The sequence below is a fragment of the Apus apus genome, chromosome 5, assembly GCF_020740795.1.
Source record: "Apus apus isolate bApuApu2 chromosome 5, bApuApu2.pri.cur, whole genome shotgun sequence".
In the NCBI taxonomy this organism is placed as follows: Eukaryota; Metazoa; Chordata; class Aves; order Apodiformes; family Apodidae; genus Apus; species Apus apus.
Window position 1 is genome coordinate 30,791,673 of NC_067286.1, and position 16,540 is coordinate 30,808,212.

The following is a 16,540-nucleotide window of genomic DNA, read 5'->3' on the forward strand; positions in this document are numbered from 1 at the left end:
TGTGACCAATTTTTTTTTAATGTTAACATGATCTTAGGTTTCACTTCCCAAGTGGGAAACAGAACAGAGAAGTGAATCCCCTTAAAATAAAAGTGAAGTTAATAATGGGACACCTTTAGCTACTTGCCACATCCTGTGTATGCTGATCACTGTTTATAGCTGGTAGGAGCCTTTCTAGACTCTTCTTTACCATGTTAACTCTTTGCTGAGCCACACTGTGGTCTATAAACAGTCTGGGAAAGTCCTTCCTGCATCTCCCCTCCAGCAGCAGGGTGCACCATACGCTGTCTTGCCCTTCCTGCCTGCTGCCATGGGGGCTGGTGTGCAGATCCCTGCTCTGCTGCCTTCCCACTGCCACAGCCCCACACTTTCCATGGCTGGCATCAGCGAGCCCTCGCCCAGCCCCACCTCTCCTTGTGCAATCCGCACCCTCTCCAGCACATGCTGCTTTTCTCTAGCCCAGGATGTTCACAAGCAGCCACATGATGGCCACTGTTTGCATGTTCACTAGCACTTGTTCTCATGCATGTATACAGTTCCTTAGGCCAGCACAAACACACGCACACATACAAACATGGACACTTTCCCTAATCTAGTACATGTGATCACCAGTGCACACATGCACAAGAACACCTGAGTTTTGCTTTTTCTGGTACTAAAGAGAGGTGGAAAAGCATGCAGTTCACAAATGCAAACTGGCCATAACCTGGCTCAGCTGTAAGGTAGAGATATCACCTTCCACAGCATCATTGCAACAGCCTTTCTTCCTGGGACAAGCTTTGCGGCTGAGGGTTCAGCTGCTTCAAGAAACGTGGCTTAGATTGGTATATTCATTCACCAGTGCAGCTATTTGCATTGGTCTGATTGAGCCTGGACACAACTTTTGGTGCATCACTGGCTTTTGCTGCTGCTGCTTTTCATTCTGCTTATACCGTTGGAGGTGACCGTGGGACCCTCCCTTTGTCAACAGACTTGCTCTTTTGAACAGTGTCACCAAAAGAGCCTTTGCCATTCACCACCCCCACACCTGTTCCTCAATGAGTCTCCACCATTTCAGTGGCATTTAGAAATTCTGGTTTGCATATTCGAACAGCTGCATTTGCAACAAACACTGTCATATCTACCCCAGCTTGAATCTGTGGAGTTTTGATCCATCATCGACATTAGAGGTGGCAAACTGTCAGTCTTTGAGCCATGCATCTTGAACACATCTGAACTTGGAAGGAGCTGCACATCTCCACCCAGCATCCTGACACTGCTGGTGGGACAACACTTCAGTAACCACTAGTGGTAAAATTTCTCAGCTAGATCTACACAATCTGAAAGACAGTGAATTTTGGAGTCAGAAGACTTTTTATTTATTACTTTTTTTTTAATATATCTAGCAATTCTCATTTTGTTGGTCTGGAGGTAGATCTTATCCATCCACAGATAACCTACAGCAAGAAACAAAGTGGTACAGGTTGTGCATGTGCTGTTTTTGCAAGGCAGTGCAAAGCTTCTGTTGGAAGGACACTTTGATGGAGAAGTTTATTTCCAGGTAATTTCAGTCCTGTCTGTTGGGCTGGCAGAGAGAATGGTCATGACAGACAGGATGACACCCATTACTGCAGAAATTACATTATATGGAGGCTTGTCCACTAAGAAGTAGCTGTACCATTGGCTGAACTCTCATTTCACACAGGATATCATGTAGCCATTGAAAGGGAGAGTTTCCTGCTGCTAGGAGTCACAGCTGGACCTATTATCCAGCTGGACCAGACATATGCAGCAGAGCTGAAAGAGAAAAACTGCTCTGACACTCCCGAAGGTGGTCCCAAACACCCTGTTAAGTTCTAGGTATGTGCCCAGTAACACCTCCCCTGTAGAGCTGGGGTCTTGGCATCTCCCAAGAGGCCAACGTCCTCTTCTTTCCAGAAGAGCTAATCCCAAACATTTGAAAGCTGGTTTCCAAAATTTTGTCAGTCACCTAAAGAACACAGTTTTAAAAATTAAAACAAATCATGTTGAATTTTGTGTGTTTGCCTTTTTATTCTTTAGTCTTTGGTTCATGCTCAGATTTTCCTGTTTTTCTCTGCACTAGCTAGCAGGAAAAGCATGCTTTTCTTAACTGATTCTCTTATAACCACTTGATCTATGGAGCAGAGTCTTTAAGAAAAAAAAAGTAGGAATCAGTAGGAGCAGTAGCCTTCCTCTTCTCACAATTCCAGCAGCCAGCAATCAATGTTTCACATACGTGCAATGCCTCTTATCCCCTTACAGGAAGCAAATGTGTAAGGAGAAACAGCCGTGTTGTTGATCCTCAAGACCACTTGGGCTTGGCAACATCGAAGGATCTGTACCATGGAGCAGGGCATCACAGCAACCCATCAGTGCTGATGTGCTGTAAGACAGCCTAGACAAGGAGGCCAAACATCCCCGCTCTTGTAAGGAGCAAGATTAGCTCTACTTTGATACCAATTACCCCAGGCTTTGCTTTTGTTTCTCAGCCAAAAGCCTACCTCTCCATGGACCAAGGGCCCAAGCATAGCACTGGCAGCTGGGGCTTGAAATACGTGACAGGCATCATCCAGCAAATGGACCATCCTCCCTGGTCCCTCCGAGAAGATCTGGTGAAGCTCCCACCTCTTTGGGCAGCCACGTGCAGCTATGTTGTGGCATTTCTCCCTCTCTCATTTTTTCTGCAAAGCTTTCTGTATGCAGGAAAAGTTGGAAACTCTGAAGGCAGCTTGCTGCTCCCAGCCTGGCTGTCTTGCTGCACAAAGGGGTCAGATGTCTTTGCTGTGTGTCACCTCTCAGCCTCTGGTCCACAAACTCCAGTCTCAGAATCCGCGTGACTCTTTACTGACTTCATAAAAATAAACAAAGGCCTGGTAGCATTTAGATCATACTAGTAAATTATTTACACACACACACACACACACACCCCCTTCCGTTTCTTATTGCATGGACCTAGGTGTCACCACGCCCTGCAGGGGCCACGCTCGTCCCCACCGTGCAGTCCCCACTCTGTGCAGCCGGTGGCTGATGCTGAGCAGGCTTTCCGTGCACAGGTTGGGCTTTGCTAGCTGCTGCCCAGGGCTGGACATTGCCCACAAGGCAGCTGCACTCAGCCTCTTCCAAAGTGGGTCTCAGCAATTCAGCCAGAGCAGGTACACTGCCAGGGTGGCTTGGCATGCAGGCTAGGTACAAGCTTATCAGCAGATTGCATCCAGCAGGGAACAGTACTGTGAGGCAGACTGGTGGCAAAGCACAAACTTCCCTTGTAACTATTTTAAAAAGCACCTTTACATCTTTGTTTTCAACTTGCATGGCACAAATAAACCGTATGCATCAGTCAGTTGTTACTAATGGGAACCATTGTTTTTTAGCCCCCTGCTCCCCTGGTGCAAATGAAATAATAGTATAATCCTCAGTTTCCCTTTACAAAAAAAGTCCCCCACCCAGCTCTGCCTTTGATCCTGTTTCTGTTCTTCCATGCTGCCTGTGGTTGACTTTTGATCTTGACTCAGCATGGTCCATCTTACAATGTTTCTTTAGGTCCTGCTTCAAAGTGGGCAAGCGGACATGGACTGCGATGTGTGACCAGGTTATACGATGACATATTTTTCATGCTGACCCATGGTGCAGGTCTTTTACACGCAATGCTTGGACAGTCATTGCCAATGCCCACTGCTGAACCCTGCAAGTCAGCTTCTAATTCAGAGCAAAAGAATTGCCCAATTTCTTCTGAAATAGCTTACTTTGACATTTCTGTGCACTGAACTTATCCGTCATTGTGGTTTGGTTTCTGAGTTTAGTTAGAAGCTTCTGGAGTTCCTCCCAGCCCTGCCAAGCTGTGCTTGCAGTTAAAATACATGGTTCTCTGTAGGCAGCAAATGCTGTTGCCTTGTAATCCCTCCATTTCTGTTCTTTGAAACAATATTTGAAAGGCCACTTTTGTCTCCTCCAGGCGTGTCCCCACCACCCCCTCATGCCCCAGTAAACTCTTCTTTTCCCACTGGAACACTGGTCATTTACTTTTAATGGATTTTTTCCCCCCCTCCTATCAGCTCTGACTCAATTTTCAATCCATGATGGGACCTTTCGTCCCATGGTTGCTAAATTTGTTTAATTCTTGAAAGGTCTTTATCAAAAACAATTTGAAAGCTTGTATTTACTATAGTCCCTGCCTTCTCCTGACCAGCTTTTTCAGAAGCTCACAGAAGTCAACTCACTAGAGGGTCATGATTCAGCTGTCTAAAAAAGTGCTCCATCCGTGCTCCCTCCAGTGGGTGCTGGTCTGCTGGCATGGCTGGCACAGCAGTTCCTTCCCTAGAAGCCCTGTGCTCTGCTCAAACTGGCCTTTTTAAACACTCTGTCTTTTGCTCTGTGGGGAGCAGCAGCAGGGCTGGTGATGGAGATGAGGGATGCCAACTCCATAGCTGTGCCACGCCGTGTTGTGTTTTCCTGGGTAATGTCCTTGGGTGAGGTGCCATGCAGAGCAAAGCCCCATCACCTGTACTGGCAGCTGTGCCGGCTGTTGAGGCCATGGCATTGTCTGCACAGGGCAAAGGCCAGCAGGCAACACCTCAGGCTGGTGCTGGGGCTCCCTAGGTCTTCCTGGGGAAGGTAGAGCACTGCAGCCAAAATACCAATTCCCCATGCCCCAGGGAAGGCCATGTGGCAAGGCTGTCCAAAAGCCTCTGGAGCAACTCCTCCAGTCTTCCCTCACCACCAGCTGAGCCTGGCTCTTCTCCTTTGATGCCCCGAGTGATGGTGGCATCCCCTCACCATGGTGGGTGGCAGCTCAGCCCCACCACTGCCTAACCCCACCATGAGGAACACCTCAGCTTAACTCCTCCATGGCCAGCTGTGAGCGTCAGGCCAGAGAGCTGGTGGGCACCACCGGACCATCCTGTCCTCTGGCTTTTGCTGCTTTCCACTGAAGTAACAACATGTGTAAAGAGACATATTCAGAAGTGGGGCATGGACCAGGAGGCTCAGAAGTAGGAGGGGTGAGGGTGCCCCTTCCCCATCCAAGTTCAATTGTATGAATTTACCATATCTAACACCTCCCTGAAATCCAGACAGACTTGATTACATTCTCTCTCCATAATGAATTGGTAATTATATTGAAGAACACTATTATTTGTTTGGCATGACCTATATAAACCCGACTTGGGGAGTGCATAGTTGGTGCGGTGCCAGTGCTCTGTGCCCTGCGTATTATTGCCTTATAAACACAACCATTGTTTGAATTTCAGATCAAAACAAACCAAGCCACGTCGCTTGTCAGTTATTAGATATCTTTTTCCCAAATGCTCACCCAGACCGTATTACAATAACAATAATTATTATTACATACTTCCTTATTATATGTTTATGCCGAGGTAGCACATTTGCCTTTTTCCCACACGTTAGGAGCTTCTCCTGACTCTTATGATTCACTCCTGTGTATTTCCCAACATCAGTGAGCTCTTTTTTTGCATTCCTGGCTGCATTTCATCAAGACTTGCAGATCGACACAGGGACCCACAGCGCCGTATTGCACCAGTTCACAAAGGGTTGCAACTGGTGTGGGGGCTTTGCTCCTTGAGGGAATATACAAACACCAGAAACACATGGACCCTGCCCCCAGGTGCTTTATAAATATTTTACTTGGTCTGATAATGTGATAAGAACTGATAATGTGATTTGGACAGACTAAAACCCAGCCCTGCCTGGAGAGGGCTGGAAACAGACCCCGTGGGGGAAATTGGAGGGGGGTGGCAAGCCAGAGCACAGTGATGATGCTTCCCACAGCCACTGCCACAACTGGGGGTAGGACTCACCTTGCCTAACTCGGGACATCCAAAATTTAGTTGTCACATCCTCAGAAAGTTGCCGATCTGCCTTTATAGTCACAGAAGAGAATCACTTGGCTGACAAGTAAGTCAGCCCTTCTCAAGATGTTTGAGATAGATGAGATGAATCACACACTGAAGGTGCCTATTTGTCTCTACTGACTTTGCAAGAAGCCTGTCCGACTAATTAGGTTTAGACACCTAACTTTTAGACACCTAAAATCAAGTAAGAGGAGTCCCGTCTTAATCAAGATCCTTTGCTACTGGCCTGACAAAGGAGGCAGTGGGAGAGGCTCCCTGGGAATGCCCTCCCAGATTTGGACACGACCAAACCCCTTCGCCCCCTGTGCACAGGAATCTGCAAAGCCTTACCTCCGTGCCCTTCCTGCGCAGCTCCTGCAGGCGTGGGGCACTCCAGCCATGCCCAGCTGGCAGAGATGAAAGCATGTTCCCCACTGTGGTCTGAATGAGGCAATGGTCTTGTGGGAAAAGATATAATAGTGGGACTAAAGTCTGCATCATAATGTATTCAGAGCAGGCAGGGAGAACAAAACAAAACAAAACAAAAAATAGAAAATGAGACTTGACCTTGGCTTCCTGCCTGGTGCTAAAAGTGTGTTTTGATAGAAAGGGATAGGTGGGAAAGCAAGCTGCCTCCCTGCCTCCCTGATGCAAATATCTCATGGAGCTGTAAGATGTGCAGAGTGCAACCCATGGGTTTAGAAACAAGGTTATGACAAGTTCCACAGTGAAGGGCCAAGCCGGTACTTTTCAGAGGGTTATAGCTGAGCCTAGTGCAGGAGAGCTGCCACCGGCACAGCAAGCTTTGCATGTCAGACATGTCGCGATCTGAGTAGTTTTAGGCTTTCACCTTAAAAAAAAGGTGAAAACATTTAGTCCTAACACATTCTTTCATAAGGAAAAATCATGGAAACATTCCACCCATTGACATCTGCTAAATGAATGAGCAGCCAGGGCTGTTCCAGCTGGAAATGGGCAGAGGCCAACAGAAATCACTGTGCTGCGTTATCACCACGCTGTGTATGGGCTTGAGAGCATGGAAGCAAGATTTGAAAAAAACATGGATTTTGTGCTGGTTTCTGAGATGTGTGCATTTCCATGTCCCTGATCATGTGCTAACCACCCTATCCACACAAGGGCAATTGCTGTTTTGATGTGCAGCAGGTGTCACTTGATTTTTTTTTTTTTTTCTGGAAACTGCCTCTTTAAAGCTTCCCTTAACCTGAACAACAATTTATTTAGGTAATAGATACTTGACTTCTCTCTGCCTCAGCAGGCACAGAGCCAGGTGCAGACTAGGCCAGGTTAAAGGTACCTACCTATCTGAAGCTCTGCTCCTGCTGTACACCATAATCAGCTCCCGAGTTTGGGCACAGCAGGGATGCTGGGGACCCCAGGACTGCCACATGCCTGGCTGTGACCTGGAGGGAAGAGGATGCTGGCACCCAGCTGCGCAGGCAGTCCCACACAGATGGGCTCCCTGCAGGGAGGCAACGGGGTGCTGCTCTGGGGACCTCCATCAAAATGGCACACTGGCCTCCCTGACAGCTGCTTCACAGCTTTCCTCCACCAGTGGGGTGGAACTTCTCCTCCATCCTAGCCAGACTGGGGTGTTTTCTCAGCCCCTGTTACCACATGGGCAGGTTGGAAATCCCTTCTCCAGCTTCATGTGACTGCAGTGTGCTCAGGGAGGAGAGATCAGAGGAGACTTGGTCCTTGCCTAAAGGGGAGGTGAAACCTTGATAAGAAGGATTCTCTGCAGGAGGAGGTGGGTGCAGGGAGGTCTGCAGTGCTGCAGGAGGAGCTGCTGGGCTCTCCAGCCCCGCACCCTGCATCTGGGCATCGTGTGCAGACCCTAGGCAGGCTGGAGGGTGACCTGGTGGGGAGCTGGGGTACAGTGACAGCTCTGCAGCCAAGCCAGGGACAGAGGGGCAGAGGCTCCTCTTCGGGCATCTTTACTTTTCAACAACCATACAGCAGCTGGGCCTGGTGAGGCTCTTTTCCTCCATCTCCTCAAACCTATTATTTGCCACACTGGTTTGTGCCTCAGCCCTGCTCCCACCCCCAGCACAAGCTGCACATGTCTGGGTGCAGCTGGATGGACCCTGAGATGTGGCTGGGCTGGACGCCTGAGCAGTCATGACAAACAGCTGAACACTAGCATGGACAGAAACATTAATTGCATTAGTATTTCCACTGGAAATTATAACTTAGATCCATTAAGTTCAGCCAATTTCCTTACGCTGCATCTGCTAAAAGGACAACTCTGCTTTTTTCCACTGTAGTACCCTGTCAGTGGCACCAGTGCTAAATTTGTGCAGGCTAGCCACATCCATGTGACACTTTCAGAAGAGGACACATGCTACCTCCACCTCCTGTCTCCCCCTCCCCCTACTTCCCCCAGAGGTAGCTCAGCACCTGAGCTACTGAGAAACAGAAAATTCTCTTCATGCACAACCAAGTCAGATCCCAAACCCCATTACTACTTAGTAAAAATGTCCTGTAATTTAGATTGCCTTGGATGGTCTTTAGGTCATTCACGGGTGTAAAGTCAGGAGGATTAAGGGCTTATAATATTTGTCTGCCACTGTTGCTACCAACTCCAGCAAAAATAATGGAGCTAGCTTCTTGGGTTTCCTGCCACCACAAAGTACACACATGCACACACTCTCTATTTTATGAATGTTTACATACCCGAGCTGCCAGGAATCTCACTCCCGTTGCTTCCCACTACCTTAACACACTTTCCTGTATCTGTGCGAATTTGTTTTCTCACCGAGCAGCCGGTAATATCCCTTTCGCTTGGGAGCAGGCGGGGGCTGGGCTTCCTCGGGCGCCAGAAAAGCCTGGCAGAGGGTGCACTGAAAAGCTGTGGTTTCCATCCCGAGCCATTCACACCTCCCCGTGGCTACCCAGAGGTGTTCCATGGAAGGAGTGCAAGGTCAAAATAAAAGGAAGGATTAAAAAGTTAGGGACAGGCGGGGAATGGCCGCACTGACATCCGCCTACTCCCCCTGAAAGGCCACAGCGTCTGAGGAGGTGCCTGGAACAGAGGAAACATCTACACCCGCTCGAAGAGATCAACAGAAAGGCAGTTCTACACCTCCACCTCCAGGGGCACAGCCAACAAAAATAGCACTGAACCCAGAAGATATGAATAGAATAGTGACTGTAGAAAGTTTCGACTCATTTTACACCCCCAGCAGAAACAAAGGCAGGAGGTTTGTCCGTCCTCTGTCCCCAGCCTCCGTACACCGGAGCGCTGCTGCAGAAAAGACAGGTCTGTTTACCTGAAGATTCCCATGGGAGCAGGGGAGCGAAATGCCTAACTCGTATGAAACTCATGGGGGGGAAAACCTTACTCGTGATGAAAACACTTCCCTTTCCTATCTTGAAACTTTGGGAACTGGGTGGTGGGAGGGGGAACAAACCAAATGCCACCATCCACCACCACCCTACCCAACCCCACCCATGCTTTATTTTCAACGATTCAGGTTTTTTTGCACTCGTGTTCTTGCTCAGTAACTCCAACTGACGCAAGCAGACCTGCAGGCTTCCTATTGCCGAATGACTCCAGGTGAAGATAAGTGGAGGTGTCTTAAGATAGCAATCTTCTTCTGTTGCTATGGGAGCTGTAACATCACCAAATATATTTGTGGCAAAGCTCGCACTTGGATTCAGTTTATACTCGGTCTTCAAAGTAACCTCTTACTACCCTGACGAGGAGTTAAACTGGTCAAGGAGGGCAGCCACCCTGTGAGACTGTTCTCCAGCCTTTCGCTGAGGCCGGAGTGTGAAACCGTGCCCAGCAGCTCCTGCACGAGGCAGGAGTGCTGGTTTGTACTTTGCAGTGCTGACCTCCTCCTGGCTGGCCCAAACAACCTGAGGCCGCACAGCTAATCCCAACTTGTGAGGTACCACCTCCATGACCATCAGGGTTAAACAGAGTATAAAGCATAAGAGTAGACCCTAACTATGTAAAAATTACCAAACTGGGCCAGATCAAAGGTCTTCTGTGGCCTTTCTTTTACCTCCAAAAGCAGCCAGGGTTTAGGGGGAAAAGCAGGGGAATGAGAGTGATACTTTTGCTGTGCATTGTCCAGCAACATGCCATGGCGGTCTGCCTTTGCCTTTAGTAAACCTCCAGGGACTTTTCCTCCATAAATTTGTCCAATTGCTTTTTTGACCCCATTTATACTTCTGACCTCCACAACATTGTGTGCCAATGAGCCCACAGTTTTATACATACACACGATCGGAAAAAGTGCTCCACTAAATCTTCTCCCTTTATGATTTCATTCACTGCCCCTTGCTTCTTCCCTATTTACTGGCCCTTATGACCTGTTTCAGCTCTCATTTGGGAAAGCAGTTCTTAATTCCTCTGTTAACTGTATGCACAGGTTTGAAGAAGAATCTTAGCCCTCTGTATTTTGAGACAAGTTCAGCGTCTGCTTGCATCGGAACCAGGGAATGAGAATGTTGTAGAAGCTGTGCCTGTGCCAAGGACAGATTGAGAAAGGGCTCGGGAAGTCCTAGACATGTATTCCTGCTTCCCAGGCCCAGCTGTAGTATCCTAACTGGAATGTGCTGAGCCTGGATGGATAGACCCACATAAGAAGGCTAGTGATCATGGCACTGCATTCATTCACTTTTTCAGTAATCTTCTTTAATAATTGACTTTCATTTATTCATTTACCTATCTTTATTCATTTGCATCTATCAAAGTTCTGGCACAGCCCTGGCAGGAGGTGCAAGGCTCTGATTTTTTCATTCCTCCACTCGGTGTGAATTCATGCCCACACAAATTCCCACTCTGGCGCTGAGGGCTCTGACTTTCAGCCACGAGGTGGGGTGAGCAGCTGAATTTCTCATCTGAGCATGTGCGCAGCCGATGCAAAGCAGACCACCATGGAGTCGGGGTTTGCCAAGCTAAATTACTGGGCGAAATTCCCTTATCGGCTTCAGCCTTCGCCGCTCGACCCGTGGAGGTGTGCAACCTTAAACCCCAAGTTTCCAAAACAAATGCACTCGGGGCAAGCGAATAATTTAAAAAGCAGCAGGGGCCGGCGGCGGTGCTGGCGGTGGGGCTACCAGCCCGGGCTCCCCGCCCTCCCACACCGAACCCCCCGCTCTGCCTCGCACCGTGGCCGCCTGATGTGGAGGAACCGGGGCGAAAACCGGGCTGGGAGCGCCTCAGCAGTGAAAGAGTTATCTCGGGTGGCTTTCTCGGTAACTCTTGGAAAGTCCCTGAAATGACGTTTCTAACCTAACAATTAAATGGGTTTAATTACAGAGAGCCTCAGAGCCCTGGGAACAAGCACCATCTACAGAATGAGTAAACAACTGCAGAAAATAATAGGCTGGTCTCTCCCCTGGTTACTCCTCACTTCTGGCCAAGGCAAGGAAAAAAAAAAACCAAAACTAGAAAGAGAAGGAAATTCGAGGAACCTGATTGCTCTCCTTAAGTTAATAATAATAATAATATATTAAAAAAATCTGGACTAGCGAGAGCCCGTGGGCGTTTCTCTCAGTTGGTTATTTTGGCCGTTCTTGAAGGCCAAAGGAGGGGGGGAAAGATCAGCGCCAGCTCAAAGTCCAGATCCTGCGACTCTAAAGCAAACAGAAGAGGAAGTGGATCATTTGTTGGAAGTTTTCAGTGCGATGGCCGCGCGGGTCAGCCTTGTGCTGCCCAAGGCAGCCAAGCCAGAGCACGGGAGGGGCAGGAGGACGAGGGTGCTGGGCCGGGCAGGGTCCCCCCTCTCCTGCCTGCGGGGGGTAGGGCGCCCAGATGCCGTCACTCGCCCTTGGACGCAACACCCGCTGAAAGGAGTTAGGCGAGCCTCGCCTGAGCTGGGGCTACACGTTTAGGGGCAACAGATTTCATGCCGAGGCACCCTGCTATCGACAAGCCTTGAAACGTTTTGCTTTTTTTTTACACAGAAACTGCCGCCGTCCTCCCCCCCCCCCTCGCCGTATCAGTATCAGTATGAATCATTCTTTGCCTACTAAAATCTGGAACGGATTACTTGTTCAGAGACGTTATTATTGTATTACTTTTTTTTAATGTTTTACGATTTGGAGTTCTGGGGACTGGAAGAGGGCTATACGGGGAGAAGGGGCAAATATCAAACACCATTTTAACGAGCAAACACATATTTTAACAATTTAAATTAACGTGGATGTGAGCTATTTCCCCTTTGCTGAGCCTGCCAGGTTTCAATAAAAATTGGAAAAAAGGAGTAAGGCTCGGGGGGCGGCGATTTGAATCAACACAAAGCCAGTCAGCTTGCAAAAAAAACGCCAGGACGGGCGGCCGCGCCGAAAATGGATCCGATCCACAGAAATGACAGCGGGCGGCCCCAAGCCGGCCTGGGCTGGAGCGCGGCCCTGCGAGCAAGGAAAGGCGGCCCAGGGCTCGCCTGCCGCCCTCCCGCCGCTCCACGCACCGCTCACCCGCGCTCGCCCCTGGGGCCTCGCACCGGGACCGCGGGGGGAGCGCTGCTGCCCGCCCCGGCGGTGCGGGACAGGGGAGCGTGCCCGCCCCGCGCTGCCCGCGCGCCAGCCCGCACAACCGCCTCCTGCGGCGCGGGAGGGCAGCCAGCCCCGCCAACACCCCCCCCCCCCGCGGCCGCCGCTTTTTTTCTCCTTTTTTTTTTTTCCCCTCCCCTTTCTTTTTTCTTTTTTCTTTTTTTTTTTTTTTCCCCTCCCTCCTTCCCTCCCCCCTCCTTCCTCTCCAAAGTTTTTCTGGGCCGGCCCGCCCGGGTGATTCAGTCGCGGTGTCAATCACCCTGCCCTCCTCCTCCTCCTCCCCTTCCTCCCGCCGCCGGCTCCTCCTCCCGGGGCAAGTCCGAAACTTTATAAGTTGAGCTTTTCCCGCAGCCCCGTGGAAGCGAGGCGCGGGCGCGGCGGCCGGGCAGGCAGGCAGGCGGTTGGCAGCGGCGGGGGGAGGCTGCGGGGCGCTGGAGGCTGAGCCAGACTCACGCCGTGACTCCTCGTGTCCGTGTGCCGCTGCCCCACCCGCGTCCCCCCTCGCTCGCCCCGAAGATGTCCACAGCCCTGGTGTCGCCCACCATCTTCGATCTGAGCGAAGTTTTGTACAAGGTAAGGACGCCGCCGGGGGCTGCTCCTCTTAACTTCGGGGCGCTTTAACTTTTTGGGGGTCCGTGTTCGTCCTCTGTGTTCGGTTTGGTTGGGTTGTGGGTTTTTTTTTAGTTGTTGTTGTTTGTTGGGATTGCTTTTGTGGGGTTATTTTGCCCCATTTTCTGGTCGGGAGCAAGTTTCGCAGCGGGGCCGGAGGGCGCAGGGCGGGGGCCGGGTGCGGCTGCCCCGTCCCGCGGCCGGGTCCCCTGCCGCCGCCGCCCGCGCTTCCCGCCTCGGCCGCTGCGGGGAGGGCGGGGGGCAGCACCTCGCGCTCCCGGCGGGCCGAGCCGCCGCGGCGGGCGGGGGGGCCGCGTCCTTCCCCTGCCCCCGGGGCCGCCGCGCTGCAACACGCCCGGGCGCGGCGGGCGGGCGGCAGCTCTGCCGCGGGGCCGGGCGGGAGGCCGGGCGGGCGCCTTCCCCGCGGGGCTCGGCCGCCCCTCGCCCAGCCCTGCTGCGGGGGGAGCGGTGGGGCGGCCGCCAGCGCCGCGCGCTGCCCTTCCCGCTCGTCGCCGTTCCCGGGGGCTTTCTCAGGAAAGAGCTCCGGCCTCGGAGTTTTGGTTTTTTTTCTTTTTTTTTTGGGTGCAGCCAGCGACTCCCCCGCGTCTGTCGCTTGGTTGGCTTCTGTTTTTCCGCGAGGGCTGCGCGGGGCACTGGGAGCGGCGAAAGGGGCTGAGGCGGGTGTTTAATGTGGGGGTGCCCGTCGGGGCAACGCGACCGCCGGTGCCGGGCGCCGCGGGGAGGCTCTCGGGGCTGCGTGGGGACGCCGGAGGAGGCGGTGGCAGTGACCGGCCCTTGCTTTCTCCCCGCAGAGCAACAAGATGTTGAATTACAGCCCCTCGGGTGTCAGCGGGTGCCTGCTGGACAGGAAGGCGGTGGGCACCCCGGCCGGCGGGGGTTTCCCTAGGAGGCATTCTGTCACGCTGCCCAACTCCAAGTTTCACCAGAACCAGCTCCTCAGCAGCCTGAAAGGAGAGCCGGCTCCCATGCTGGGCCCCCGGGAAAGCCGCTTCCGGGACCGCTCCTTCTCGGAGGGCGGCGAGCGCCTGCTGCAGCAGAAGCAGCCCGGGGGACAGGTCAACTCCAGCCGCTACAAGACGGAGCTGTGCCGCCCCTTCGAGGAGAACGGCGCCTGCAAGTACGGCGATAAGTGCCAGTTCGCCCACGGCATCCACGAGCTGCGGAGTCTCACCCGCCACCCCAAGTACAAGACCGAGCTCTGCCGCACTTTCCACACCATCGGCTTCTGCCCCTACGGGCCGCGCTGCCACTTCATCCACAACGCGGAGGAGCGACGTGCCGTGGCGGGGGGCCGGGAGCCCGCCGTCACCGACAGACCCCGCCTGCAGCACAGCTTCAGCTTCGCCGGCTTCCCCAGCACTGCTGCCAGCGGGCTGCTGGACAGCCCCACTTCCATCACCCCACCGCCCATGCTGAGTGCCGACGACCTGCTGGGCTCCCCCACCCTGCCTGACTGCACCAGCAACCCCTTCGCCTTCTCCAGCCAGGAGCTGGTCAGTCTCTTTGCCCCCAGCATGGGGGTGCAGGTGCCCAGCGGGAACTCCCCCACTGCCTTCTTGTTCAGGTCCATGTCCGAGTCCCCCAACATGTTTGACTCGCCGCCCAGTCCTCAGGACTCCCTCTCTGACCAGGAGGGCTATCTGAGCAGCTCCAGCAGCAGCCACAGCGGCTCAGATTCCCCTATCCTGGACACCTCAAGACGTCTTCCCATCTTCAGCAGACTCTCCATCTCCGACGACTAATCTGGGGTTTCCTCTTGCTCCCCCCCACCTCTATTAGGATGTTAAGCTGAACCCCCCCCCACCCTGTCCCCAGTAGTCCCAGCTGGATGTTAGCGTGTCCACCTGCCTGCTGTAGGCCCGCTGGCTTAAACCTTAAGTGCCAAATTACGATGAAAAGCAATAACGTTTACAAAAATCAGTGCCTTTAACACTTTCACTGTGACTGTATTACCTCTCCAGCTGCAGAGGGCACCAGCAGCTCTGTGCACTTCCAGATGTGCAGGAAATGTCCGGATCCCAGCTCCCTCCACTGGCCATGTACTGCATCGCCCTTTCCCAGTCCCTTCCCGACTGGTCAGTTTCCGCTAGACTGCAGGCATGTGGGTAAGCGTTAACATCCAGCTTTCTTTTTCTCCCTCCCCTTTAAGACTAATCTTGCCTGGATCCGCTCAGGTTTGCGGGAAAAAAAGCTAAGAACGGACAAAGATTGTAACATGAGTGGGACTTCGACTGGGAGGAGGAAAACAAAACAACAAAACAAAACCAGATGGACTATGAGAGACTTGATTTTGGTGCTAAAAGTTCCCCGTATTCATGTGACATCCTAAAACAAATAAAGAAATAGAGGGGGTGGGGCTGACGGAAGTTACTCCACACACACAAGTTCCTGTAAACAAAGTTCCAGTAGACATAGCTTTAATGGTTTTGCTCTAGAGTACTTTAGACCTATCTTAGAGCACTCACGCCAAGCTTTTTATTATTTTTTTTTCTGGGTTTTTAATTTTGTATAACTTTTCAGAAATTGGAGAGCAAATTTTGCTTGTCACTGCACAACAATATAAAAAAGCTTATTTAACTTATCAAAACGTATTTATTGCCGAAACCTATGCTTTTTTGTTAATTTTGTTCATATTTATCGGGATGATGAATCCATAGAATATATTCTTTTATGTTTAAATTATGATCTTCCATATTAATCTTAAGATTGTGAAGTGTCTTTTTCCTTTTTTCCCCCCACAGTTTAATATATTATACTACAATGACATTTTTTGTAACTTTACACTTTTTTGGTTATTTTATTTTAAAAAATGAAAAATTAATTTAAAAAAATGCAAAAACTGTGTTTGGATTATTTATTTTAGAATTCCCTTCCCCCTTTTTTTTGTGTTGGACTGCAAATTGAGTTAATGTGCTTCTTTGCCTTTCCTCTTCTCTTCCCCTTCCCTGGGTCTTGCCTACCTGGGCTTTAGAATGTACATACCTGAGCTCTGTTGTGAGACAGTGTGGAAGGAAGACCTTTTTTCTTCCTCTTTTGTATAAATTCTTCAAGGAGAAAAGCCTTGGGCTCAAAGTGCCTATCTGAAGACATTCCAAATACAGTTTGTCTTTGCGTTTCTGTATTCCAAGTTTGGAGTTTTCCTTGCCAAGGTGAATGGGACTGGCACAAAAAGAATAATGAATGTAATTTTTTCCCCCTGTTACTGTTCACTACATTGCTTTTTCTTCATCTTTGTGTGAGTTTATTTAAAAGAGAATCTCTTTTGTAACGACTGTTTGCAGTTTAAATCAATAAACCCCAAGTTTTTTCAAGAAACTGACACTGGAGCTGGTTTTACTTGCAGAAATCAAGGTGCTGGTTTTAGACAACCCCCTCAGATGTTTTCCTCCTCTTGACCCTCAAGGTGCCCACCTCAAGGTGTGCTTGGGCATTCTTCCTTTGTTCCTCACTGGGGAAATGGGTCAGCCCTGCAAGCACATAGGTGTGCAGATCAATAGCACCAAATAACCTGATGTGACCTGCACTTGTGGCTTCTG

General features: G+C 50.9%; 1 protein-coding gene and 1 long non-coding RNA gene across 2 annotated transcripts; one reads left to right on the forward strand and one right to left on the reverse strand.

The window, feature by feature from the left end:
* LOC127385893 (uncharacterized) lies at positions 1-8,874 on the reverse strand. Its single transcript, XR_007889772.1, has 2 exons — positions 8,541-8,874; positions 1-2,848 (listed from the first exon to the last, which is right to left on the reverse strand). It is a non-coding gene; the product is annotated as an uncharacterized LOC127385893 (long non-coding RNA).
* Positions 8,875-12,705: 3,831 nt separating this feature from the next.
* On the forward strand, positions 12,706-16,319 carry ZFP36L1 (ZFP36 ring finger protein like 1). The gene is made up of 2 exons (XM_051621885.1): positions 12,706-12,947; positions 13,796-16,319. The coding sequence occupies exons 1-2, from the start codon at positions 12,891-12,893 to the stop codon at positions 14,744-14,746; spliced, it is 1,008 nt and encodes a 335-aa protein (XP_051477845.1). The 5' UTR covers positions 12,706-12,890; the 3' UTR covers positions 14,747-16,319.
* The last annotated feature ends 221 nt before the right edge of the window (positions 16,320-16,540 follow it).

Bases quoted from the DNA above. Each gene is read 5' to 3' on its own strand.
- ZFP36L1 (XM_051621885.1), top strand. From the start codon at position 12,891: ATGTCCACAGCCCTGGTGTCGCCCACCATCTTCGATCTGAGCGAAGTT. The intron at 12,948-13,795 runs GTAAGGACGCCG...TTCTCCCCGCAG, and splicing joins TGAGCGAAGTTTTGTACAAG to AGCAACAAGATGTTGAATTA.